This window comes from Nelumbo lutea, chromosome 4 (assembly GCF_056320005.1).
Source record: "Nelumbo lutea isolate HS-2025 chromosome 4, American lotus-T2T, whole genome shotgun sequence".
NCBI lineage: Eukaryota > Viridiplantae > Streptophyta > Magnoliopsida > Proteales > Nelumbonaceae > Nelumbo > Nelumbo lutea.
Genome location: NC_142687.1, coordinates 33,068,133 through 33,094,702, shown reverse-complemented (window position 1 = coordinate 33,094,702; position 26,570 = coordinate 33,068,133). Strand labels below are relative to the sequence as shown.

The following is a 26,570-nucleotide window of genomic DNA, read 5'->3' as shown; positions in this document are numbered from 1 at the left end:
AACTTCATGTTTCTTGACACAGCCAAAGAGGTGTGGAATCATGCTAAGAAACTGTATTCAGGTCAGGATAATACCACTAGGGTATATCAACTGTATCAGGAATACTTCAATTTGCAACAGGGAAGTCAGAGCCTTGAGGAGTACTATGCCAGTGTGAGGAATATCCGTAATGAGTTAAATGTCTATCATCTTCTCACTTCTGATGTCAAAGTTCAACAGCAACTGCGAGAGCAGCTTGATGTGACACGGTTTATAGTGGGGCTGAAGTCTGAGTATGAACTAGTACGAGCTCAGATACTAGGGGGATCTGCTCTTCCATCTTTAGAGGAGGTGTTTGCTGGTCTTCGGAGGGCTTCCATTGGATCTATGGATTCTAATGTCTCTGATAAATTAGCATTTGCAGGTGTGTTTTCAATCTAAGTCGCAGCAGAACACAGCTTCCTTTGCACACTCAAGTATGGCTTGTTTGGCATCCACACCCAACCCCTGGATTATTGACTCTGTAGCCTCCGATCACATGACGGGAACTCCAGGTGTGTTTTCATCTCTCACTCATTGCTCAACATCACAATCTGTTACCCTTGCTAATGGCTCCACATCATCTATCTGTGGTGTTGGTAATGTTGACCTAGACCCTGTATCCCTATCCTCGGTTTTATATGTTACCTAAGCTTCCATTTAATCTTATGTTTGTTAGTAAGCTGACCAAGTCCCTTAAGTGCTCCATCACATTTTACCCTTCTATGTGTGTTTTTCAAGATCTCAAGACGGGGATGAAGATTGGTGGAGGGCATGAAGCCGATGGACTGTATTATCTTGATGGTGGTGGACAAACGTCGACGGCCCTTCAGTCATCCATTTCTCCTCTCCAGTGGCATTGTAGATTTGGTCATCCTTCGCTGAAAGTGTTGCATTCCTTAGTCCCTTCATTGAGTCAACTTTCTGTTTTTGATTGTGAGTCGTGTCAATTTGGGAAACACCATCGCATTCCCTTTCGTTCTAGGGTCGATAACCGTGTATCGAGTCTTTTTTCTTTAATTCATTAAGATGTTTGGGGTCCTTATAAAGTGATGTCATATAATGGATACCGATATTTTGTTATTTTTGTTGATGACTGTTCAAGAATGGCGTGGCTCTATTTAATGAAAGAAAGAAGTGAATTATTTGCCATCTTCCAGAAATTTTATGCTGAGATCCGCAATCAATTTGGCGTTCACATCAAAATTTTCCGTTCTGATAATGGACGTGAATACTTGTCTTCATCTTTTCAAGAATACTTGGACCAACATGGCATTATACACCAAACTTCATGTGCTTACACTCCGCAACAAAATGGGGTGGCTGAGAGAAAGAACCGCCATCTTGTAGAAACAGCACGCTTCCTCATTCACCACATGAATGTTCCCAAAACCTTTTGGAGCGATGCAATGCTCACCTCTTGTTTTTTAATTAATCGGATGCCCACGTCTATCCTTGATGGCCGTTCTCCTTTTAGAGTCTTATTCCCCAACATGTCTCTGTTTCCGCTTCCTCCTCGGGTATTTGGGTGTGTCTGCTTCGTTCATAATCTAGGTCCCTGGACTGACAAGTTAAATGCACGTTCCCTGAAGTGTATCATCCCAGTTCTCGTCGTTCCTTGGTATGTGCTGATATTACATTTTTCGAGTCTTCTCCGTTCTTCGTCGGGTCCGGTGCTGTTGCTTCCTCCCATCACCACCTCCTCTTCCTCTTCTTGTGACTGATCCACCCCCTCCGGTTCTAGTCATACCTACGTCCTTGCCTCCGGTGCCACCGTCGATTGACCGTCCACCCATCCGTTACGTGTATACACATCGCCCGCATGTACCGGCTACAGCTCCTCCAGCTTCATCACCGTCGATAGATCCAACTCCAACTCCGACACCAGCCTCCGACCTAGATCTTCCTATTGCCTTTCGGAAAGGTAAACGTACTTGCACCCTTCACCCTATTTCCAATTTTGTTTGACTTACCCACCTCTCCGCCTCCCATCGGCAGTTCATCTCTTTGTTATCCTCCGTGGTTGTTCCTAAGGATGTCCAAGAAGCCCTTACCTCTCCAGAGTGGTGTCGTGCTATAGAAGAAGAGCTCTCTGCTCTGCATCATAATCACACTTGGGATCTCAGTGCTCTTCCTCCTGGGAAGCAGGTTGTCGGTTGTAAGTGGGTGTATAGTGTTAAGTACTTGCCAGATGGTCGTGTTGAGCGCCTGAAGGCGCGACTGGTTGCCAAAGGGTACTCCCAAACCTATGGCATTGACTACACAGAGACATCCTCCCCGGTTGCTAAGATAGGGTCAGTTCGTGTCGTCATCTCCCTTGCAGCTATGTATGATTGGCCTCTCCATCAGCTAGATATCAAAAATGCCTTTTTGCATGGTGATTTGCTCGAGGAGGTCTACATGGAGCAACCACCAGGGTTTGTTGCTCAGGGGGAGGATGGTAAGGTATGTAGACTTAAGAAGGCTATTTATGGACTTAAATAGTCCCCTCGAGCATGGTTTGGTAGGTTTAGTGAGGTGGTCAAGAAGTTTGGTATGAAATAGTGCCAAGTTGATCACTCTGTCTTCAGTTTTAACTCTTCAGCAGGCAAAATAATATTGGTGGTGTATGTGGATGATATCGTTGTGACTGGGAATGATAAAATGGGCATTGACAGATTGAAGGCATTCCTACAGAAACACTTTCAGACAAAGGACCTTGGCAAGTTGAAATACTTTTTGGGCATAGAGGTAGCAAGATCTAAGCATGGCATTAATTTGTGTCAGAGGAAATATGTGCTTGATTTACTGGAAGAAACAGGGTTGTTGGGTACTAGACTGGCTGAGACACCTATGGAAACAAATACGAGGCTGAGCAATGATATAGGTGAAGTATTTGAAGACCCTGGCAGATATCGACGATTTGTAGGCAAATTAAACTATCTAACCATTACTCAGCCAGATATTTCATTTGCGGTTAGTGTGGTGAGTCAGTTCATGCAGAAACCTTTGGTCCCACATTGGAATGCAGTGCTAAGGATTGTGAGGTATCTAAAAGGAGCTCCTGGTCGTGGTTTGTTGTACAGGAGTGGTGGAAAACTGGTAGTAGAAGGATACACCGATGCTGATTGGGCAGGTTCTATGTCTGATAGACGATCCACCACAGGCTATTGCACCTTTCTGGGGGGTAACCTGGTAACGTGGAAAAGTAAGAAGCAAACAGTTGTGGCAAGTAGTGCAGAAGTAGAATATAGGGCTATGGCACATACTGCTTGTGAATTAGTGAGGCTGAGGAACCTTCTACAGGAGATAGGATATGACATCAGTACTCCAATGAAGCTCTATTGTGACAATCAGGCAGCAGTTCATATCTCTTCCAATTCGGTGTTTCATGAAAGAACCAAGCACATCGAAGTTGACTGTCATTTTGTGAGAGAGAAGGTGCTGAATGGGGTGATAGAAACTGCATATGTTAGTACGGGAAACCAGTGGGCAGACTTGTTTACAAAAGGTTTGAGTCGGGGGAGAGTGGACTACATATGTAACAAGCTGGGATTATATGATATATACTCACCAGCTTGAGGGGGAGTGTTAGTGGTGTTAGTGAAGGGGTATTTCAGTCTTTGTACTTGTTAAGAAGGCTGATGTGTACTGTTATGTTAGTTCGAGCATTTCTTTCTTAAAGAAGGGCACTTAAGTCTTTTCCAATAAGTTAATAATATAATAACAGGTCTAGTCGAATCTAGGGAGAGAATCTTTCTCTAATTCCAACCAGCCTTTCTCTCTTTCCTCTCTTTTCTCTCTTCTTCTTTCCTCTCCTACTTGCTGTTTACTTTATTTTACAGTCAACGAACAAGATAGAATTCTAGGGCAGGTCAAACTTCAACACCTTCCTCTTAGGGCTGAATCCTTCATATGAGTCCATCAGGGTGCAGATCTTGGGTAGTAAAGACTTGCCATCAGTTCAGGAGGTGTATGCCTTAGTGCAGTCGGAAGAGAGTAGAAGAAGTGTGATGAATTGTGTAGACGGGGAGTTAGTTGCCCTAGTTGTCCAGGGAAATTCAGATACAAATGTCGGAGGTGCTTTTAAGAAAGGTGACTCTCAGAAGAGAACAGATAATAAGAGTAAACTTTGGTGCATTCAACTACCTCCTTTACCTGATCCTCCTTCATTCTGTGTCTTTCATCATCGCCATAAAAGCCAGCAGAGTTCAAGAGCCGTGGAACCTGACACTATGCAACCAACATCATCGGATTTGCCAGACGTAGATCCGTCTCATCAGCTAGGTACACTTGCTCCTATTGATGTGCCTGTTCCTCTCAATGTTGATTCCCCTATCATCAATGATCTTGATGTTCCTATTGCTAAGAGAAAGGGTGTTAGATCTTGTACCATTAATCATCCTATGTCTAATTTTGTGTCCTATGATCACATTCACCTTCATTCTGTGCATTCCTCTCTTCTGTGGACAATGTCCCCGTTCCTAGGAATGTGGTAGAAGCTTTATCTAAACCTGAATGGACAGATGCAATGTAGGAAGAAATTGATGCATTACACAAAAATGGCACTTGGGAGTTGGTGGATCTTCCTGAAGGGAAGGAACCAGTGGGTTGCAAGTGGGTGTTCATAGTGAAACACAAGGCTGATGGAACTGTTGAAGGGTACAAGGCTAGACTGGTAGCAAGAGGTTTTACACAAGTATATGGAGTGGACTATGTAGAGACTTTTGCTCCAGTAGCCAAGATGAACTCTATCAGGATTCTTCTTTCATTGGCAGCAAATCTTGACTGGGAACTTCACCAATTGGACATCAAAAATGCTTTTTTGAGTGGTGACCTGGAAGAGGAAGTGTACATGACCCAACCTCTAGGCTTTTGTGCCAAAGGCAGTGAACAAAAGGTGTGCAGGTTAAAAAAATCTTCATATGGGTTGAAACAATCACCTCTGGCTTGGTTTAGTAAGTTCCACTTAGCAGTTCAACAGATGGGGTTCAAACAATGCTAGTGATCACAGGAAATTGGGAGGTTGGGAGGTTGTGAAAAAAGGTGAAGGGAAAATTGCAGCTCTAATTGTGTATGTGGATGACATAGTGATCACAGGAGATTGGGAGGTTGAAATACGGAGACTAAAAATATTCTTAGCCACTCAAATTGAGGTGAAAGATCTAGGCCCCTTACGTTATTTCCTTGGAATTGAAGTTGTCCGCTTTCACAAGGGCATCTTTATTTCCCAACCGAAATATGTACTAGATCTACTAGAAGATACAGGCAAGTTGAGGGTAAAACCAATTGATTCACCAATTGAATCTAATCATCAGCTGGGAGACAGTCAAGGAGAGTTTTTGAAAGATGTGAAGAAGTTCCATAGACTCGTAGGGAGACTCGTAGTCAGTTCATGCACAACCCTAGGACAACTCACTTTGAAGCTGCAGAGAGGATCCTTAGATACCTCAAGAAGTTTCCCGGAGCTGGTTTGTTGTTCCAGAAATATAGACACTTAAAGGTGGAAGTATATACTGATGCTGATTGGGCAGGAGTAGTTGATGACTGAAAGTCTACCAGTGGGTATTGTGCCTTTGTAGGAGGAAACCTGGTTACATGGAGAAGTAAAAAACAAAGTGTGGTGGCTAGATCTAGTGCTGAAGCAGATTATAGAGCGATGTCTCATGGGGTTGCTGAAATCATGTGGATAAGAAATCTGTTAGGTGAACTGGGTTTTGCAGTAAGCAATCCTATGTCACTCTACTGTGACAATAAAGCTGCCATCAATAGTGCTGCTAATCCAGTCCTGCATGATAGGATGAAACACATTGAAGTGGACAAGCATTTTATTAGAGAGAAACTTGTAAATGGAAAAGTGTGTACTCCATATGTCAGCTCAGAAGAACAACTTGCAGATATCTTCACCAAAGGTCTTCATCATGTGCGGCACAATGATTTGTGTGACAAGTTGGGCATGATTGACATCTATGCTCCAACTTGAGGGGGAGTGTTGAAATAATTTAGTTATTTGTGTTAGGGTCTGTTTGGCTAGTTAAAGCGTTTTTTATTTTCTGTTATTTCTGTTATTGTACTCACTTACAGCAGGGGCATAAGAGTCTTTTTCCCTTCTTATTTCTACTGCCCTATATAATATAATGGAAGCTGGTGCCGCCAGCATTGTTCCATTGCTCAAAACCTTTTCTTCTTCCTTTCTTTCTTCTTCTTTTCTCTCTTCTTCCCTTCTCTTCTCTACTTCCTCATATTTCAATTGGATTTATTGCCAAGAAAGATGATTGGGAGTAGTCGTGAGGTGAATGGAGTCTACCTTCTGGATGAGATTCTGAGACATCAGGGCCATCATGTTAACAGCAACAGTAGTAGTGGGTTAGAATCGGTGAACCAGATTATGTTCTGGCACAATCGCTTGAGACACCTTTCTTTTATTTCTTTAAAATGTCTTTTCCCAAAGTTGTTTGAGTCTGTTCAGTTATCTACTTTGGAGTTTGTGAGTTATCAGTTAGGAAAGCATTGTATACAGTCTTTTAAACCAAGTAATAAAAGAAGTACTTTTGCTTTTAATATTGTTCACACTGATGTATGGGGGGTTCACCGATTCTACTTTGGAGTATGTGAGTTGTCAGTTACGAAAGCATTGTAGACAGTCTTTTAAACCAAGTAATAAAAGTACTTTTGCTTTTAATATTGTTCACATTGATGTATGGGGGCCATTATCATATCCTTTCCATGGGAGGATTCCGTTACTTTCTCTTGTTTGTGGATGATTGTACACGATATTCTTGGATATATTTGATGAGCTCACGTGATGAGGTTTTTAACTTGGTACGACAGTTCCATCAGATGGTTCTCACACAATTTGGAGCGAGAACTAAGGTTTTTAAACCAGATAATGCCAGAGAGTACTTTGAGAAGGACCTGACCACGTATCTCCTAAAACATGGGGTAATTCATCAGAGTAGTTGTGCATATACACCACAACAGAGTGGAGTTGTTGCAAGAAAAAAGACACATTGTGGAGGTGGCAAGGAGTCTTATGGTGTGTGCTTCAGTTCTTGTGCAGTTCTTACAGCCGTGCATTTGATTAACTGTGTTCCTTCACGGACATTGGGGTTTAAGGTGCCATTTAGTCTGCTTTTTCCAGATGGGGAGATATTTCATATACCTCTAAGGGCTTTTGGGTGTGTTTCCTTTGTTCACATTCTTGGCCCTCATCGCAAGAAATTGTATCATAAGGCCAAGAAATGTGTTTTTCTTGGGTATGCTCAGAACCAAAAGGGGTTGTTATGACCCTGTGTTGAGGAGCAGATTTGTCACAATGGATGTTACCTTCTTTGTATCCACATTATTCTCGAGTGGTTTTCCCTAACACCATTGTTGCAGCTGATCCCACTGACCTTGATCTTCCCATTGCACTTCGTAAGGGGAAGAGAAAGTGTACAGCCCATTGCATTTCACACCATCTTTCCTATAGTGCCTTATCACCCTCCTACCTTGATTTTCTTTCTTCCTTGGATTTTGTGTCTATACCCAGGAATGTTACTGAGGCTCTCTCCAAACCTGAGTGGAAAACAACCATGCAAGATGAGATGGATGCTTTGGTTAAAAACCAAATTTGGGAAATAGTTGATCTCCCCCTAGACAAGTAGACAATCGGATGTAGATGGGTATTCACAGTGAAGTTTAGGGCTGATGGCAAGATACAAAGATACAAGGCAAGGTTGGTAGCAAAAGGGTATACTCAGACCTATGGTGTTGATTATTTGGAAACCTTTGCACCAATAGCTAAGATGAGTTCAGTTCGTATCCTTTTATCTCTAGCAGCCACCTATTCTTCGCCTTTGTTCTAGCTTGATGTCAAAAAATGCCTTCCTCAATGGTGATTTACAGGAGGAGTTTTATATGGACATTCCAACAGGCTTTTATGAGAATGTTGGTAAGGGAAAGGTGTGCAATCTCAGAAAATCTCTATATGGACTGAAATAGTCACCTAGGGCTTGGTTTGACAAGTTCCAAGGGGCACTCATCCGTTTTGGATGCACACAGGCACAGTCTGATCACACTCTCTTTGTGAAGAGGAGAGATGCTCTGGTGTCAATTCTGATTGTGTATGTGGATGATATAGTGGTGACAGGAAATGATCTGGAGGAGACTGATGATCTCAAAAAATCATTGCAGCAAGAATTTGAGATCAATGATCTTGGTGAGCTCAAATACTTCTTGGGGATTGAAGTTTCAAGATCCAAGCATGGGATCTTCATTTCATAGAGGAAGTATGTACTTGACCTATTGCGGGGGACTGGGAAGCTGGGGACCAAACCAGCAGACTCCTATTGATCCAAATCCCAGAATTAATGGTGTGGATGGTGAGTTGGTAAAGGATGCAGGGAGATATCAAAGAATGGTGGGCTGACTGTTGTATTTGTGTATGGCACGACCATATATTTCTTATGCTGTCAGTGTTGTGAGTCAGTACATGCATGCACCTTGGGTTCAGCACTGGGAAGCTATTGAGAGGATACTTGCATATCTGAAGAAGCACCCTGGCAGAGGCATTATTTTCTCAAATCATGAGAATCTGAAGCTTGAGTCCTATACAGATGTAGATTGGGCAGGATGCTCAGATGACAGGAGGTCTACATCAGGAGCATGTACCTTTGTAGGTGGAAACTTGATCTCTTGGAAGAGTAAGAAGCAAGCGGTTGTGGCAAGTTCAAGTGCAGAGGCTGAATATAGATCCATGGCTCATGGTGTCTCAGAACTTCTTTGGGTTAGATCTCTCTTGAGTGAGATTGGGGTGAAAGCAAAGGAACCTATGATGTTATACTGTGACAATCAGGGCAATCAATATTGTCCACAATCCAATTTAGCATGATAGGACAAAACACATTGAACTTTATAAGAGAAAGAGTAACAACCGGAGAAGTTTGTTTGCCTTATGTCTCTTCAAAGTTGCAACTGGCTGATGTTCTCACTAAAGGGGTGGCAAAGAACAAGCTTGAACATGATCTACGCAAGTTGGGAATGTGTGACATTTACTCCTAACTTGAGGGGGAGTGTTGAAGATTAATTAGTTTTATGATGTTTTTTATGAGTAGATGTTTTATGTTAGTTGTTAGATAGGAGGTGGGGACCAAAGTAGTTATGTGAGTCCAAATTTTATTATGTTTTTGTGTCTTATATATGCTGTTTTATTTCTAGCCGCCCTATAAGAGCATAGTTGTCTTTGTACTGCTCTATTATTTTTAGTATAAATAATAAGTGAAGGGGGCGACCAGATTATTTCTCTCCTTTCTTTTCAACTTCTCTTCTTCTCCTTCTCTCTTCCTTCTTTCTTCAAGAAACTCCTTTTATTTCATATTTTTTAATTCAGCAAGCTTTCTACTTTTTGTAAGAGGATAATGGCAGTGTTTCAGCATTTGAGATGACAACTCGACTTTATCCTCGTCTTGGATATGAAGAAATGAAGAATTCTAATGCTATTTGTTTACATATGTTCAAGTATACGAGTTTCTAAAGTATGCAAGATTTGTCTGTAGGAGACAGTAACTAACAAGCTTCTAATTTCAGCAATACTAAAAGAATTTATTTGAAGACGAGCAATTTCTATGCAGGCATCTCTACTAATTGGTTGTTCCACCTGTAATGCTTTACTGATATATTCTTGCATAGATTCTGCAATATCTATTTTTTTTCCTTCCTGGTTTTGTAGCATATTTCTTTTGTTTTTCTGTACCAGTAAATGTGAACAAGGTTCTTGAATACTGCAGTTGTATTCAGCTTGTGCAAGTTTGAGAGCAGGTGCTGCAAACACAGATGGGTCCTCTACTAGTGATGCATATATGGCACCTCATGTTCTTGCATTGACTGCCACTCCTATCCCAAGGACACTTGCTTTGGCTTTATATGGGGATATGTCTCTAACCCAAGTATGTAAAGTGCTTCCTCATACTTTCCAGTAAAAATGTTTTCAATTATTACCCATGTTGTTTATATCAGAGTTGTTCCTTGAGCTAACTAGTCTATGCAGCCAATTAAATGATTTCACAAAATATTCTCTAGGTGGTCCTTAGGGAACATCCCATCTTTGATAAACCAGGAATAACTCTAGTAGATAGCTTTTCATTGATTTTTTTTTGAAAAGACAGAAGCGCCACTATACACCTATGTACCTTAATGGGGGTACCTTTTGTCTTTTCACAATGGATGTGCCCTGATTAGCCTTCATATTCTAAACCTAAACAATGAATATAATGTAGTATAGTTATCCTGCTTTTCACGGGGGTATGTGGTCATGCCTGCTTTCTGATGGATTAAAAAGATGCTCTTGTTTTTCTTTTAATGATAGATAACTGATGTACCTCCTGGAAGAATACCGGTTGAGACATGCACTTTTGAAGGGAATGAGAATGGATTTGAAAATGTTTACCAGGTAAAGGCCCTTCTTTCATTCTTTCTAGATTATCAACAGAATATTTCAGAAAGAGCATGCGTGTAGTCACTTGATATGGATTTTCTTCATCACTTTAGATCTTTTGATTTTGTTGTTGTCAAGAAGACCTCAGTAGCATGGAGTCTCCAAGGAGTACAATATAAATGGATTACCAAACATGATAAACGACAAGATCTAGTGTACAAGATCTAGTGTCAACAACAGATTAGAATCAAAAGAAGTCCATATCTTTAAACTCAGAATGAACCATCAACTGGCCCAATAATAGCAATTGGATTTCAGCAAAATCATTTATAAAACTCAAAGACTGTCTATACTCAATTCAACAGAAAAGAATGGATGCATGGATGATCTCTCATCTTTAGTTATATAATGCACTAATATTGTTTTATATGCATGCATATGGGTGCACAGATCCAACATGGAACTTACATAAAATTTTGAAGTGTCTGACATGGGTATAGCTAGGGATACAAATGGTATTCCAAAGTTCATTTTTGTATTTGAGTTTCAACATAAAAATTTAAGGATTTTATTTACCGGCATGTCATAAGGTGAGCTTTAGTTAGTCTGCTCATCTGCTAGATATGAATTTCTTGGATTCGTTCAATGTTGCTGAATTTCAGAACATCTCAAGATTGGCAGTTGCAAGTTAAATTTTCTGTAGATTTCTGTTCACTGATTTCATCTGGTAGTTAAGGTTTTTTTTTTTTTCATCCTACAGATGATGCAGGATGAGTTACAGAAAGGTGGGAAGGTTTATCTTGTGTATCCTATCATTGATGAATCTGAGCAGCTGCCCCAGCTTCGTGCTGCTTCTTCAGATCTTAAGACCATAGCTTGCAAATTTAAGGGATACAATTGCGGACTGTTGCATGGAAGAATGAAAATTGATGAGAAAGATGAAGCACTACGACGGTTTCGATCAGGAGAAACACGTATACTTCTTTCAACTCAGGTGATTGAAATTGGAGTAGATGTTCCTGATGCATCCATGATTGTAATCATGAATGCTGAAAGGTTTGGAATAGCTCAGCTACACCAACTGAGAGGACGAGTTGGACGTGGGGCAAGGAAGTCCAGATGTATTTTCTTGTCTTCCACTGCAAGTGGTCTAAACCGGTTGAAAGTGCTGGAGAAGTCATCTGATGGTTTTTACCTGGCAAATGTGGACCTCCTTCATCGTGGACCAGGTGACTTGCTTGGTAAGAAACAGTCGGGACACCTCCCAGAATTTCCTGTTGCAAGATTGGAGGTTGATGGCAATATTCTACAAGACGCACATCTTGCTGCATTGGTAAATCTTTCTCCTCCAAACAACTCTGCTTTTAATACGTATATATAAACTCATTATATACAGTTAATTTTGTTTACTCTTGAGAACCATCTTCAGCATGGATCTCTGTCAATAATTTTCTCGACTTGTAGTTTTCTTTATGGTAATTGCGATTTTCTCCCCAGGAGGTTTGATTTTCAGACCTACTTTTCTCTTTGTTCTCTTATGATTCTTTTGGTCTTCACCACTTCTCACTTCAGTAACCAACATTTTCTTCTGAAGATGGAACAAACAATAATAGAATAAAAGAATTATGGAATATTAACATGGTTACTACTAAATAGAAGAAAGAACAGTTTATATACAAATTCAATATACAATCACTAGTTTGTTTGCTTAAAAGACCACATTTTTCAAAGTTTCTGTTTGTATTATTAAATGCTTTCATCATTATCTTCTTTGTTTTGTTTTTCTTTTTTATTTTCAATTTCAATAGGGAACTTCTGTTGATTGACCCTTTACACGGTTAGGGAAAGTGCCTTGGTTGGAATTGGCTCACCATATTGTGACATAGTGGCAGAATAACACCTACTATAGTGCCATGACAAGTGTCTCAGTCAAATTTCTTTTGATCCATAACAGGGAATAAAAAAATTCACTAAAATGAGAAGAAAGGGTAGAATCGTCTAACCCGAGGGAGGGGCAGACGAAAGAAAATTCAGAAGCAAGCCAGATATAGCATCCTAATAAAACTGTCATACAATAAGCTTTCATCCCCCAGGAAGAGCGAGCCCCCCCGTCCAAATAAAAATCAGCATCAACCTGAGACATTGGAATGGAACAATAATCTCTCTTTTTTTCCGGGATTTGGGTGGGAAGGGTGTTATTTCCTCTGACATGATGATCTGTTCACAACATGCCAAGCTCTAACTATGCCATCAACCCAGAAATTATCTGATCCCTCCCTCATCAATACCCAGTTGACCACAAGGGGGTGGCTTGATAGAAGGAGATGGAATTAGAGTAGAAGAGGTACCCAAGTATTTTCATAGGTCAGAAGCAAATCTATAGTCAACAAGGAGGTGGTTTATCTCACCACTAGCCCGTCTAGGATAGATTATTACATATTTACATCTGCAGAAGTATCATATATAGTTTAATCATTGAAGTGTATCACCTCTCAGCATGATACCTTAAGTAAGCCTTAAGTTTAGGAGTTGGACACCATTGCTTTAACCAGAAAATCAAATTGATAAATGGGAATATGGGATGTAATCATACTCAATTCTTTTAGAAGAGCTAGAAAAGATCACATGTAAATCAAAAGAATAAACTCTACTTTCTATATCTATAAGAACACACCACATGGCAATTTAGGGAAAATATAAACTCTACTTTTTTGTGTTATGAGTAGATCTATGGAAATTTCATGAAGATATTTGGGGAAAATATAAATTAACCAAAAGTTTGAAAATGTAATTTTTTTCTCTACCTATAAAGACAATATGTTTTAGATCTATGGATTTATCTATCATATCCATAGAGCAATTGAAATTTCTTTAATTTTATTTTTTATTTTTTATATATTTATAATAATTAATTATAGTTTATCATTTGATCACAATGATTGAATATATTATAATTCTATGGATGATCTATCATATCCACAGAGCAATTGAAAATTTTTCTTTAATAATTATTTTTTTATATTTTTAGAATTAAAAATAAATAATGACTAACTATATTTTATCATTTGATCACAATGATTGAATATATTATAATTCTACGGATGATCTATCATATCCACAAAGCAATTGAGATTTCTTCTTTGATAACTATTGTTTTAATATATTGTATAATGTTTATTTATTTATTTATTTATTTATTTATTTATTTATAATTTTTGAAAATAAAATCAAATAATAATTATTTAAATAATAAATAATTATTAATTATATTTTCACTTAGAAGTTGTGCTAGTGCATGTTTATGGTTGGATAGGGGAGTTGGGTTTTTCCCATCCCATAAAACTTAAGAATTTTAATTTATAAATTATAGTTAAGCATTGGTTTTTCAATGAAATTATAATTAACTACAATGTATTTCTTCATAAAACCATTAAAGTATATTAATTTAATGTATATATTACCTCATTGAGGTCTTATATTTAGTGTTATTGATGTATTTTTATGATTTATTGAAGTATTTAGTGTTTTCATGTGTATCTTAATGTTTCTCCGATACACATGCGTATCCAAGGCATATCCCGATACGTCTCTTAAAATTGCCTTTTCGATACACTTTGGCATTTCCAATACTTCGAACCTTGTCAGAACTTCTGTGATCCCTCTAACAAGCATCATGCTTGCTACTGTCAACAAATTTTTGCCTTATTCAAATGATGATAAAATAAGAAACAAACTACTTGATATATATGGGAAACTAGATTTGTGAAATTTGAAAAGTAAATGTGATGAAGAAAGAAGAGAAAGCGCTGTGGTCCCAGTAGTGGTAATCTCTTTTTCTTATCTAATCATTGGATAGTTAGCCAGCTGACCTCTGGCTAATTAAGTCATTCTAGATCTTTGAAAAGCTTTTTTTTTTTCTTTTCTTTTTTTTTATTTTTTATTTGCAGGAGGGGCATTATGGGTAAGCATCAGATGTTTGTGATCTATAGATGCTTTGTTGGAATTTACTTTTTCCCAGAATAAAAAAATCTATGGCTTAGGTTTTCAGGCGTAGATTAATCCAACTAACAGTCCTATAAACAAGAAAACTTGTTCCATGGTCTTCTTTGTTTTTTTATTTGGGGGAAGGGCATTGCAGGTAAGTAACCATCAGATGTTAGCAATCTATAGATGCTTTGTTGGAGTTCACTTTTCCCAAAAGAAAAGCTCAAGCTTAGATTTTAATGGGTGGCTTACTCTAACTAGCACATTGTCCTATAAGCAAGAAAACACCTTCTTCCATGGTCCCTTTTTCTTTATTTGGGGGAGAGGCATTTCAGAGTGATTTACTACAACTAACACATTGCCCTATAAGGAAGAAGACACCTTCCATGGTTTTGTTGCTTTTCTAGAAAAAATAAATAAGTAGAAAATGAAAAGTGTTCTAGCCCCTCTAAAGATATTTTTTTGGTGATCTTTGTTTCCATGACAACATTTGGAATTTTAGGTGGAAGAAGAAGTTAGGACAGATGGAATTTGATGTAAGATGACATACTAAGCACTTGAAATATAAATGTAGAGACAGTGTCCCCTTTAGTTTATATTCTATTTGTCTTTTTCAGTGGGAAATATGCTCTATCTATTATAGAACAGGATATTATCTAGATTGTTTTTCTGGTAGATTGCAATTTTTCCTTTTTATTTCTAATGAGAGGTTTAGAATGTTGCATATAACTGATATGAAATGATTTTGCAATATGCAGAAAATCTTGACTATTTCTCATGATCTGGAGCAATTCCCAAAACTAAAAGCTGAACTTAGCATGCGCCAGCCTCTCTGTCTTCTGGGTGATTGATTCTTGATTGTGTAAAGCCTAGTCGGCTACAAAACCCATGTTCAAGATGGCATTATTACAATGTCAATGGACTGATGCCCGATGGCAATTGCATCGCAAAGCTATCTTGACCTTTTTGTATGTAGTATGTCCCAATCTTTGAGATGGTACGACTGTAACTGCACTAGATGTATTTCCTTCATCAAAATGTGAAATTTTGAAATTATTATATGCACAGCTTGTTAGTTTTAGCAGTAAGTGTAGTTATGTATATGTGAAATTTATGGCAATTGTGCTATTTGATGTGTGAACTTGTGTGCATAATTTGGGGAATAAGTGTACATGAGAGGAGAATATATACAACATACTTGTAACTATCTGAAAGAGATTATACAAAAGCAAGCATACAGGTCAACTACTAGTTCTTATACTGTGTGATTTCAAGGGTGAATAAAGATTAGGCTATGCATCACTAATCAAGGTTTGTCATCTTCGGGCATTACCCTGATTTGTAGCCTAATCCATGACAACGGAAATATATATTGACCATGCAAATGAACCAGTAGTGTGGAATTTAGTTCGGGAAGAGGTTATCAGTAATTCTTTTTTTGTTTTTTGGTGTGAGAGGTGATCAGTAATCGTTACCAAGGTTTTAAATATCAGTAGGGTATGATACATCTAATACGGACAAATCATATTGGTTTCTATATCAACTGATTACCGATGCATGGTGTGGGAGGAATGGCCAAAACCTGTCGATGCATCCTGGTATTCCAATTTTGAACTCAAGTTACCTGGTTGGTGTTTGGTATCATGGCCGTTTTCTCATAAAACATTGCCATGTGAGCACCATGTAAGCATTTTAAGTAATTTCTTATTTGGTTGATTGATTCAAGTAGAAGGTAATTGCAACTATGTTACATTGGTTTTTTTGTAAAATTTGTTTTTGGCGAAAACAGATTTTTCATGTTTCTTTTTCGCAAAGGTGTTTTATCCTATATGGTGCCTAATAAAAAGAAATAAACAATTGTGCTTGGGAGTTTATACAAGAATCACCTGTTCAAAATTTCAAGATGAAAACGAGGGATACATTACCAAATGATGCCTTAATCATCATTATCATTTTAAGCTGATTTCAGGAAGAGATGGGATGTTGGTGGCACTTGGAGTGATCCCTTTTATATAAAAGAGTATATTTCATTAGTATTTGATTAGAATATTCGTACATGGCCCTACAGTCCTTAATTACCTATATCAATTATCATGTAATCATTCAAAGAAGGGTTTGACTATGATACCGGATAAATTTACAACTGGTATCGTAAAATAGGTGACCAATTACGTGGTATTTGATTGGTCAATCTTGTGGTACCATGAGTTTCGGATATAGATTTTTCCTTAAAAATATTATTTAATTCTGTGCATATATAGCTTACACTTATGTGTGAGTCTAGATCTGTTGACCACACGTTCATCCAGTTGCAAGTCAATAATATCGGTGATATAAGGGTTCGACTATGATATGGAAAAGATGACATCCAAAAAACTTATGACCAGTCAATTGGAATCATAAATGTTGTAGCTAATCAGGTGTTATTTATCAAAATTCATGGGTGGGTTTTGATTGGTTAAAACTCTTCCCATACCATATGTCCATATCTTTTCTGCGTTATAAATTTTCCTATGATATAATTACAACCAATGTTCCAAACGTATGACTAGGTGAATGTGGCCACGATGTATCATTATGTTGTGATCAATAGATCTGAATTCCTAATTTATACACAACACTTCATTTATAATAGTTACATAGGTTTATACTTTACACACGCACATCCAGGCTCGAATCAACCACAGGTTTGGTGGTTTTTAATTTTCATTGGTCAAAGCCTCTCCAGTATTATGTCCAAATTCTTTTTCTGACATCATAGATTTTTCTGGTCATTATATTGGATTCTAAAAGTATTTATACGTGCCAATATTCACATGCATGAATTTCATTTAATGAAGGTTGAGTTTATACACTATTTAGGTCTCGTTCGTTTTTTTAAGTTATTTACTCGGGTAATGTTTTCTAAGAAAGACTTACCCAGGTAAATACATTTAGTCATGTTCTTTTATTTCCCAAGTAAATAAGGTAATGACCATTTTAATCATAAAAATTTATTATTAAAAATGATATTTTTGTTCCATTCAAGTCTTAGCAACTTTCCCCCAAGTGAGAAAGTTATTTACCTACTTAGGAGATGGGTATCACTTATTCGGGCAAGTGATAAATTTTTCCTGGTCTTCACATAAATCTTATAAAATAACATGGATTTCTTGATCAATAAAAATCAAAATCCTATTTATCAACTTTTCTCCCTCTCAAAATATAAAAAAAAAAAAAAAAAAGAACGCCCCCATTATTAGTGTTACATACTTGTCCCGGATTCAGATCCAAAGGTTTGATAAACGGATCAATTGCGGATGTAATGAAATCCGATCCGGTTATAACTCCACTTTCCGATACCGAACCCGATTTCGTTATCGTCCTTTCAAGTTTCGGGATAGCGTTTGATAATGGAGTGCCGCGTAACGTTAAAAAGCGCTATTGACCCCTATCCTCTCTATCCACCGAGTCTGAGAGAGCTTTTTATTCTTCTTCACTTGTGTTGGTTTGGGGAACTCCGGGCACCGTTCCCTGTAATCATGGCAGCCTTTCTCTCGCTTTCTTCGCCTGCTCCTAGCAGAGTATTTCACTACCCTTCTACGTCATTCAAGGTAACGACCCCTCTCCTTTACCCAAATTAATTGCCGAGCTTTTTCATTTTCTGAAATCCAATCTCTTTCTTCTTCGCAGGGCAATGCAAGTAGTCTTAATAGTCTTAAAACAAGTTCAACTCCTATTCCATCCCTCAAATTTCAACTCAAGAGGAAAGAAGGAAGACCAATTGTTGTTCTCAGTCGAGATTCTTCTTCTTCATCTACTGCTGCTTCACCAAGTCCAGATGTTCGATTTCGGCTTGATAATTTGGGTCCGCAGCCCGGCTCCAGAAAGAGAAACAAGAGGAAAGGGAGAGGTATTTCAGCTGGTCAAGGAAACAGTTGTGGTTTTGGGATGAGAGGTCAGAAGTCCAGGTCCGGCCCCGGTGTTCGCAAAGGTTTCGAGGGTGGCCAGATGCCTCTTTACCGCCGTATCCCGAAACTTAGAGGAATTGCTGGAGGTATCTCATTACTCCCTTGTTTCATTACTAACATGTATGTCTTCAAAAGAAGAAGGAACGTGGTAACCGATTAATCATGTTATTTTTTTTTCCAAATAAGATTCTATTTACAGTTTTCAGTACTTTTGAAGTGAAATATTGTTGTAGAATCAATCAATTCAAGGTTTCCATTCTTGGTATAGAAAATGTTCCCTGAAAAACAGTATACTAGCATGGATTGAGCTCTTTTAAAATCCATTTCTTTCTTTTATTAGCTAACGAGATAGTTATGCCATTCCTTGAGGCCAATTCACCATCTTTCCGTGTCCAAATCAGTTTCGTAAATGCATGCATGCATACATTATGTTTTACTTTCCTTGCTTAAAAAAATTTTCGAGTTGGTTTTGACATATAGGTGTTTTTCTTTTTTCTTTCGGAGGATTTACAGAATTTTTGCCCTTCTTTGACATCATCACTGTGTAGCAACAAAGGGCTCAGCTGATGATAAAGTAATATGGGTGTTTTAGAAAGAGAATGAAATTCGAAGTACAAAGTTTCATCCCCCATTTAAGCACAGTTAGGCTTCAGTTGATATTCATTTTTTCCCTTCTTCAAGAGTGTGAGATGAGAAAGAAAATTATACGTTTACTAAATAATGGTTATTTTGTAATTTATGAATAAAAAAATGGTTATTTTGTAATTTGCGTAGAGATTTCTACCATCTCTTGATACTTGGTCTGATTAGATTCATGAAAAGAATGTTTCTTTCTTTTCTCTTCCCATCCTTTCAATATTCTACTTCTTATCCAGTTTATTATAAGATGAGCGTGTGTGATGTAACAGTGGGGATATTGCTATTATTTGGTGTAAGCAACCTTTTTGGGTAATGGGTTTAGTGTAAGAAACCTGATTGTTCATTATTTAGGATATATATTGTCCTTAAACCAGAATTCAGGATCACATTAAGGTATGTGAAGAATGGTAAATAAAGGAAAGTATTGAGATGTTGCTCAATACAGAAGTCACTCAAGGGTGACTTAACCCCCTTAGAGAATTATAGAGAGAAAGTGAGAGAGTGAGAGAAGAAGAGAGTTACTGCTTGAAAATCCTTGGTTCTCATTCCCCAGCCCAAGTATTTATATCATCTTTCAACGATCAGATCCAGATCTGTCTAGCCTTGATCACAACCAGATTCCCTTTTTAACTAATTGGTTGATGTCGCCTCATTCTGTAGACAAACCTTATGAGTTGTGGGTTGGGCATTATGTGCTGAACAGGTGCTTGAGGAGTATGGGCATGTGCTTGGGCTGCAAATGATGCTAGCTGGATTCTATCAGGAGGCTTGGCAGGGTATGAGCGATGCTATGGATAAACATGTTACAAATTTTAACCTGAACTTAAAAAGAAGTACAACTGATGTTTTTTTAATAGATAACTGAAACTTTATTAAAAAAACAGCAAATTTACAGAGAACCTGAGGATAGGCTGTTTATCCAAGGTATCAGCCATATTGTTGGCTTATCGTGGCACCCACTAAACTCTAATTTCAAGATTCATGGTTAACCATTTGTTTTCCTTAAGTTTGTTTGTAAGTCCACAAAGCCATATTCCCTTTTTCTTTTTCTTAATGAAATTTCTTTTGTTATCAAAAAAAAAAAAAAACAAACAAAAAACACAAAGCCATCTCTTCATGAATTAACTAACTGACTACAATCTTCAAGTCATCCTCAATGATCTAATTAGTAATATTCATTTGCTTTGCCAGCCCAGTACCATGAAGTATAGCTAGCAGTTTTGCTCTAATGGTGTCTCTAACTCCTATTGGACCTGAAAAAAAGTTGCCCTAGCTCCTCCATGTCCCTGAAAACAACACCCATTCTGGATGGTCCTGGATTTCCCATACTACTGCCATCAAATTCAACTTGATTGGTACCTCTTTCAGCTGGTTGCAACAGCTTTTGCGCTATAGCTGATGATTGTTATGGATAACTCAGTGTCCATTTGGGAGGGCTTTCATATTGGTGGCTTTTGGCTTTGTGAGGTGTGCCCGACCCGGACAGCCTATAAGCAATATTTGGTGAAAAACATGGAAAGCCCAAAAGTTATATTGTAACCAAAAAATGGCTTTCACATGAAATTTCTTTTGGTGGTATCTCCAAAGCAGCTCAATAATGAAAGTTACTCAGCCAATGTTTCAGCCCTCCCAAATGGGCCCCTTGAAGGACAAACATACTTCATTGTTAATACCGTCGTGGAAATGTTCTTTACATTAAGCTTGGTAGGGACATCACGCAACTACTTTAACAAACAAAAGAAAGGAGAAACAACATTGATATTGATTGAGAAAAAAATACCATCTCTTTATTAAATCAGAATCATGGATCAGCCAATCAAATGTTTATTTATTGTTGTTTGGTATTGGGTACCCCAAGAGGATATTCTTGACTTAATAGCCAAATGGAAATTGGATCCTCTAGCAACAGGTGTAGTTAAATGTTCCTTATAGGCATTTTATGGGGGATTTGGAAGAGAGAGCATAACTTTTAGGGGGCGTTCTTTTTTCGGATTTTGAGGGGGAAAGTTGGTCAATGGGATTTTGGTTCCCATTGACCAAGAATCCCATGTTCTTTTTTCAGATTTATGTGGGGACCAGGGAAAGTTTATTTTCCTGGGTATCACTTATCCGGGTAAGTGATACCCATCTCCTAGATGGGTAAATAACTTTCCCACCTAGGGGGAAAGTTGCCAACACTTGAATGGGACAAAAATGCCCTTTTAATAATGGATTTTTATGACTAAAATGGTCATTGCCTTATTTACATGAAAAATAAAAGAACATGGGTAAATGCACTTACCCAGGTAAGTGTTTCCCAGGAAAAACTTACCCAGGTAACTGCATTTACCTGGGTAAATAACTTACTGAAAAACGAATGGGGCCTTAATAACTATGTTTCTATTCCTAAGATCATTGATAAAGGTTTTTGGACAAGGTTTTATGCTCTAGAAAATTCAGAGTGAAGGTTGTCAATACTGATATAGGTTGCCATAATTCATGTTGAGAATGGATATCAAACTGTATTTATATGAGCAAGAATTAGACATCTTAAGTGCACAAGTCAAAGAGTCATGTAGTTTATTTATTTATTTTTCTTTTTTTTTCAATTTTCCCTATTTTTTAAAGATGGTTAATCTGACATGGATAGATATGATCCAACAGATGCTAGGCCTTACTTTAGTATAGGGGTTTATTAATTGAATCAAACTTGGATGTGGCTAGATTAATACCAATTTGACCCAATTATAGCCTTATGCACCAGCAGATAGTGAAAGAATTACAAGTGAAAGAGCAAATTGTTATTTGGGGCGGGGATGAGAGACTATATAGCTTTATAATAGTCACTAGCAGACTGTATAGCCTTGTATTATGTAACACGCATCATTGTTAGATATGCATATTCTTGGAAAAGATTCTAAGAAATGTTTATTTAAAAAAAAAAAGAAAATCCTTTTCTTTTGAATTCCATGCACTGATTTGTTTGCTAATTGTGAAAAAGGTATGCATGCTGGGCTGCCAAAGTATGTCCCTGTGAACTTGAGAGATATAGCAGCTGCTGGGTTCCAAGAAGGGGATGAGGTTTCACTAGAGTCCTTGAAGGAGAGGGGATTGATCAACCCTTCTGGAAGAGAGCGAACCCTTCCCTTAAAGGTAAGGATGAGAATCACTTCTTTTAATTTATTTTACAATGCATAGAAGGTAAGGAGGTCAAACCTTTTATTTAAGACCATCATTTGCTTCATGTTTCTAATTCATCGTACAGCATGTTTTTTGCTTTATCATATAATTGGGAAACTCTCATGTCTTGGAACTGACATGGGCAAAACATGAGATAGATATTTTGGTAAACTTGATACTTTGGCATGTCTAGATACTCCAACTAGTTGGTATATTTTTGTAATTTTTTTATATAATTTTAGTTTTTACAAAGAATAATATTTTTTATCGAAAAGAAAAAAACAACTGATAAGAAAGAAACGGAAGTACAGATATTATTCTAGTGCCACCATAAAGTGTGTACCACCATCTGACAGTCTGGTTAGAACATGATGTTGGTGTTGATTATTCTACTATCTGCATGTATTCATTACCATTAAATGTTCAAATTTTTATGCAACCTTCTGCATATCAAAGAGGCCAGTGACCAACTACTCTAATATTGCGTTACTCTTCCACCATGGATTCGTTTTCTGCGCCCCTGATTTCATGATAAACTGACCCTGCTGAAGAGTATTTTGGTTTGAAATAAAAGGTAGGGAAAGGAAGGGAAAGATAGGGAAACCTGTACAAACCTTATACAGATTCCCTTACCTTTCCCTTCTTTTCCCTATCTTTTCTTTCAAACCAAACAAACACTATATGTTTATGCAAGTTAGTTGCAAACAAACTTTTATTATGGTTCATCAAAAACCTGCCCATAGAAGTTCAGTTTGATATTCATTCTTAACACGACTGATGGAAACAATTTAAAAAAGGATTTTTGGGCCTCAGGAAGGTAGCTCCTGGAGGTATTATTAATATGTTTAGATTATTAGGCAATGAATAGACTGCAGTTTTGGTTCTAGGGGTCAATAGTACTCGAAAACTATTGTTCTTGTTGAAGTCGTTTTCCAGTCTGCCAGATTATGTCATAAAGGCCACTGTTCCATCTCTCAAATCTTTGCTGTGATCCTATAAAGTTGCAGTCAAGACAATATTGATACTAATGTAGTTTGGACGGACCTCAGGATAGTTGAGAAGTTTAGGGAAAATCTAAAAAATGAGGGGTCAAGATTTACCTGCAATGGTTTTATTTCCTATTAGTTAAGAGGCCTAATGAGATAGCTTGGATAGTTTTCACATTAGAACCATATTCATGTAGATAAGTTTATTAAAACGCATTTCTGAACACAAAGTGATCTATTTGTATTTATATGTTTTCTATACTTTCTGATCCTTGTATTTATATCAGATTCTAGGGGATGGGGAATTGAATGTGAAGTTGAACATAAAGGCTCGTGCCTTCTCACAATCAGCAAAGGAGAAGCTTGAAGCTGCTAACTGTTCTATTACTGTATTGCCTGGGCGAAAGAAATGGGTTAAACCATCAGTGGCTAAAAACCTAGCACGTGCTGAAGAGTATTTTGCAAAGAAAAGAGCTGCTGAGACTGCTGCCGCTGACCCAGCTTCTGCTTGAGTTGCATTGATGACTCGTGTCAACTTGTACTTGACATTGTAGAAGAGGATATGAAGCTTCTGCTTTTGCTCATCCTCTAAACCAAAGCCCATATCTCACACCATCTTTACTAAAGTTTTTTTATTTTTTTACCTGAGATGAAGACCCACATTGATAGACTGTAATTTCAGAAACCACCATCACTATCTTTTAATCATTTATTTATTTGATCAATTCCTTCAATTCTGCAATTTCTGGAACTCAAATGTATGCCTTCTTCTTGGTTGTGTAAATTATCATCAAATTTTTGAGGTTGAGTTTTCATCAGGAATATTAAAATCAAATTTCTGGCTTTTGCCCAAGATAGAGATCCTTGTTCTTCCCCTCACCCCTTCACCGAATCCCTATTGACGCTGACGCAGTGCAAGAGGTGGCTCACAAGTTCTATGAGAGGTGGGACCATGCAAGTCACACAAGAACCCAAATCAACGTTGAATTGCTATCTCTTTATTTGTTATTTAATTATTGATTTTTTTTAATTTAGTAAGTGATGTAACCGTTTCTGGTCACGTATCATTTTTTGTGGCTAACTGCCTCGTCATCCCATCTGCTCCTAGGTGGCTGATGACTTAGGGGCTGAAGCCGAGCTCCCTGGCGTAGTGCAACCCGACTGTTCCTTGCAGGAGATGATCAGCTCATCTTTGTAGACAGCGGGAACTAGTTGCCTGCAATAGTTGAATCAGAGAACCCGGGGTGGCTTACCTGGCGGGGACACTCTGGTGGCTAAGTTAGCACACAGTAGAGAGCTTGAAGATGATATCAGAGAGTTAGAGAGCTAGAAAGCAGGGGTTATTATCTCTTTTCTTGCCTCCCTTCATTTCCTCCTTTGGGGGGGGGGGGGGGGGGGGTCTTTATATACTGGAGTCCTCGTAGGTTTGGTGGAGCAGTTCCTGGATTCCCGCTGTGATGGGACCTGTTTTCGTGTTAGATGGGAATAATGCCACCAACTAGTGAGGTTGCCCATTCCCGCCTGAATCGGGGAGTGGATGAGCTAATATAGTTTCTACAAGTCATAATCCCGTAAAATGCGAGGTACGGTAGTGAGCTTCTTGGGGTTGTCATGCGGTGATCGGTTTGACTAGGAAATGAGCTGCCTATAAGGTGCTAGGCAGCATGGTGGCGAGCTACCTATAAGTGTTGCATGGTGGCGAGCTGCCTGTGAGTACCAGGCTCTGTAAGGTGCCAGGCTACATGATGGCGAGCTGCCTAGTGCCTGTAAGTGCTGCATGGTGGCGAGCTGCCTACTGCCTGCGAGTGCTGCATGGTCGCAAGCTGCCTGTAAGTGGTGAGCTGCCTGGAAGTGGCGAGCTGCCTGGTTAGTTAGCACTTAGTTCTCATGAGGTGCCAGGTGTCATAATGTCATTGGAGGGTCAAATCCGCCCTCATCATTTGCCCCCCACTCCCGAGCTAAAAGTAATCCGACAAAGGGAGTAGATTTCTCCTTTTGGCCCGTAATTTGACGAGCTCGTAAGCGCTGATTCATTTTCTTAAGCTCTAGGAGTTGCTTAGAAGCAAGCTGCCCGTAAGATGTCGAGGTCTCTGCCAGTTCAGTACTGTAGCCCTTAGGCTCTAGGAGCGACTTGTAGTCCACTCCTGGACTTTGCCCATGCCGAAGAGGCGACTGGGTCTTATGCAGTATTGTAGCCCTTAGGCTTCGGGAGCGACTCGTAGTCCACTCCTAGATTGGGAGCGACTTGCAGTCTACTCCTAGATTGGGAGAGACTCGTAGTCCACTATTGAACTTTGCCCAGGCCGAAGAGGCGACTATGTCTTATGTAGTGCCGAGGTCTCTGCCAATTCGGTACTTTAGCCCTTAGGCTCTGGGAGCGACTTGTAGTCCACTCTCTTTCACTTTGCCCATACCGAAAAGGCGACTGGGTCTTAAGCAGTATTGTAGCCCTTAGGCTTTGGGAGCGACTTATAGTCCATTCCTGAACTTTGCCCATGCCGAAGAGGCGATTGGGTCTTGAGCAGTGTTGTGGCCCTTAGGCTTTGAGAGCGACTCATAGTCTACTCCTGAACTTTGCCCATGCCGAAGAGGCGATTGGGTCTTAAGCAGTGTTGTGGCCCTTAGGCTTTGGGAGCGACTCATAGTCCACTCCTGAACTTTGCCCATGCCAAAGAGGCCATTGGGTCTTAAGCTGTGTTGTGGCCCTAAGGCTTTGGGAGCGACTCATAGTCCACTCCTGAACTTTGCCCATGCCGAAGAGGCGACTGGGTCTTATGCAATGTCGAGCTGCCTGTGAGGTGCCGGGCTGACCAGGTGCCGAGCTGTCTGTGAGGTGCCAGGCTGACCAGGTGTCGAGCTGCCTGTGAGGTGTCGGGATGATCGGGTGCCGAGCTGCCTGTGAGGTGTTGGGCTGACCGGGTGCCAAGCTGCCTGTGAGGTGTCGGGCTGACCAGGTGCTGAGCTGGATTGATGAACTTCGTTGCTCTTTAGAGACCTATAGGGAACTAAATGTCAGAGGACCCGGGGTGGCTAACCCGGTGAGGTCACTCTGGTGCTTAAGTCAGTACTCTCATAGTAGACCGCGATCTAAAAATCACAAAGTTTGAGAGCTAGAACTTGCTTACTTGTTTCTAGCTAAAAATCACTCGCCGGGTCGGTGCATGTGCCAGGTCGCCCGATCGCGCGCAGGCCACCAGGCCACGCAGGTCGCCGGGTGGGTGCCTCAAAGCTATGATTGCATTGCATCAGCCTCATGGTGCCGGTCACCCACTCCTACAAGAATCTGCTAGGAGCTCAACTAACGGGGGCAGCACTACTGACTTTAGGTCGCCAGCTCGCACGGGAGCCTTGGAAGACTCGACCAGCAAGGGCGCCCATGTAGTCTGTTGCCCGCCAACTTCCGTAGAAGCCACGAAGAGCTCATCTTTGTAGAGGGGACCT

At 39.3% G+C, this 26,570-nt stretch overlaps 2 protein-coding genes across 5 annotated transcripts in view; both read left to right on the top strand.

Moving 5' to 3' along the window:
- The window catches only part of LOC148855069 (DEAD/DEAH box RNA helicase family protein), a 145,219-nt gene extending 129,573 nt beyond the window's left edge, over positions 1-15,646 (top strand). For all 4 annotated transcript variants that reach the window (XM_088983399.1, XM_088983398.1, XM_088983396.1 and 1 more), the window contains exons 15-18: positions 9,765-9,923; positions 10,343-10,426; positions 11,172-11,744; positions 15,154-15,646. In XM_088983399.1, coding sequence (XP_088839525.1) covers positions 9,765-9,923; positions 10,343-10,426; positions 11,172-11,744; positions 15,154-15,246 — 909 coding nt within the window. In that variant the 3' untranslated portion in view covers positions 15,247-15,646. The remainder of the gene's footprint in view (positions 1-9,764; positions 9,924-10,342; positions 10,427-11,171; positions 11,745-15,153) is intronic.
- A 2,153-nt stretch (positions 15,647-17,799) lies between these two features.
- On the top strand, positions 17,800-23,871 carry RPL15 (ribosomal protein L15). The gene is made up of 4 exons (XM_088983395.1): positions 17,800-17,988; positions 18,068-18,431; positions 21,965-22,116; positions 23,417-23,871. The coding sequence occupies exons 1-4, from the start codon at positions 17,917-17,919 to the stop codon at positions 23,639-23,641; spliced, it is 813 nt and encodes a 270-aa protein (XP_088839521.1). The 5' UTR covers positions 17,800-17,916; the 3' UTR covers positions 23,642-23,871.
- Positions 23,872-26,570: the final 2,699 nt, after the last annotated feature.

Coding starts and splice junctions, on each gene's coding strand:
- RPL15 (XM_088983395.1), top strand. CDS start 17,917: ATGGCAGCCTTTCTCTCGCTTTCTTCGCCTGCTCCTAGCAGAGTATTT. Junction 18,432..21,964: donor ACTTAGAGGAATTGCTGGAG/GTATCTCATTAC, acceptor ATTGTGAAAAAG/GTATGCATGCTGGGCTGCCA. Junction 22,117..23,416: donor AGCGAACCCTTCCCTTAAAG/GTAAGGATGAGA, acceptor TATTTATATCAG/ATTCTAGGGGATGGGGAATT.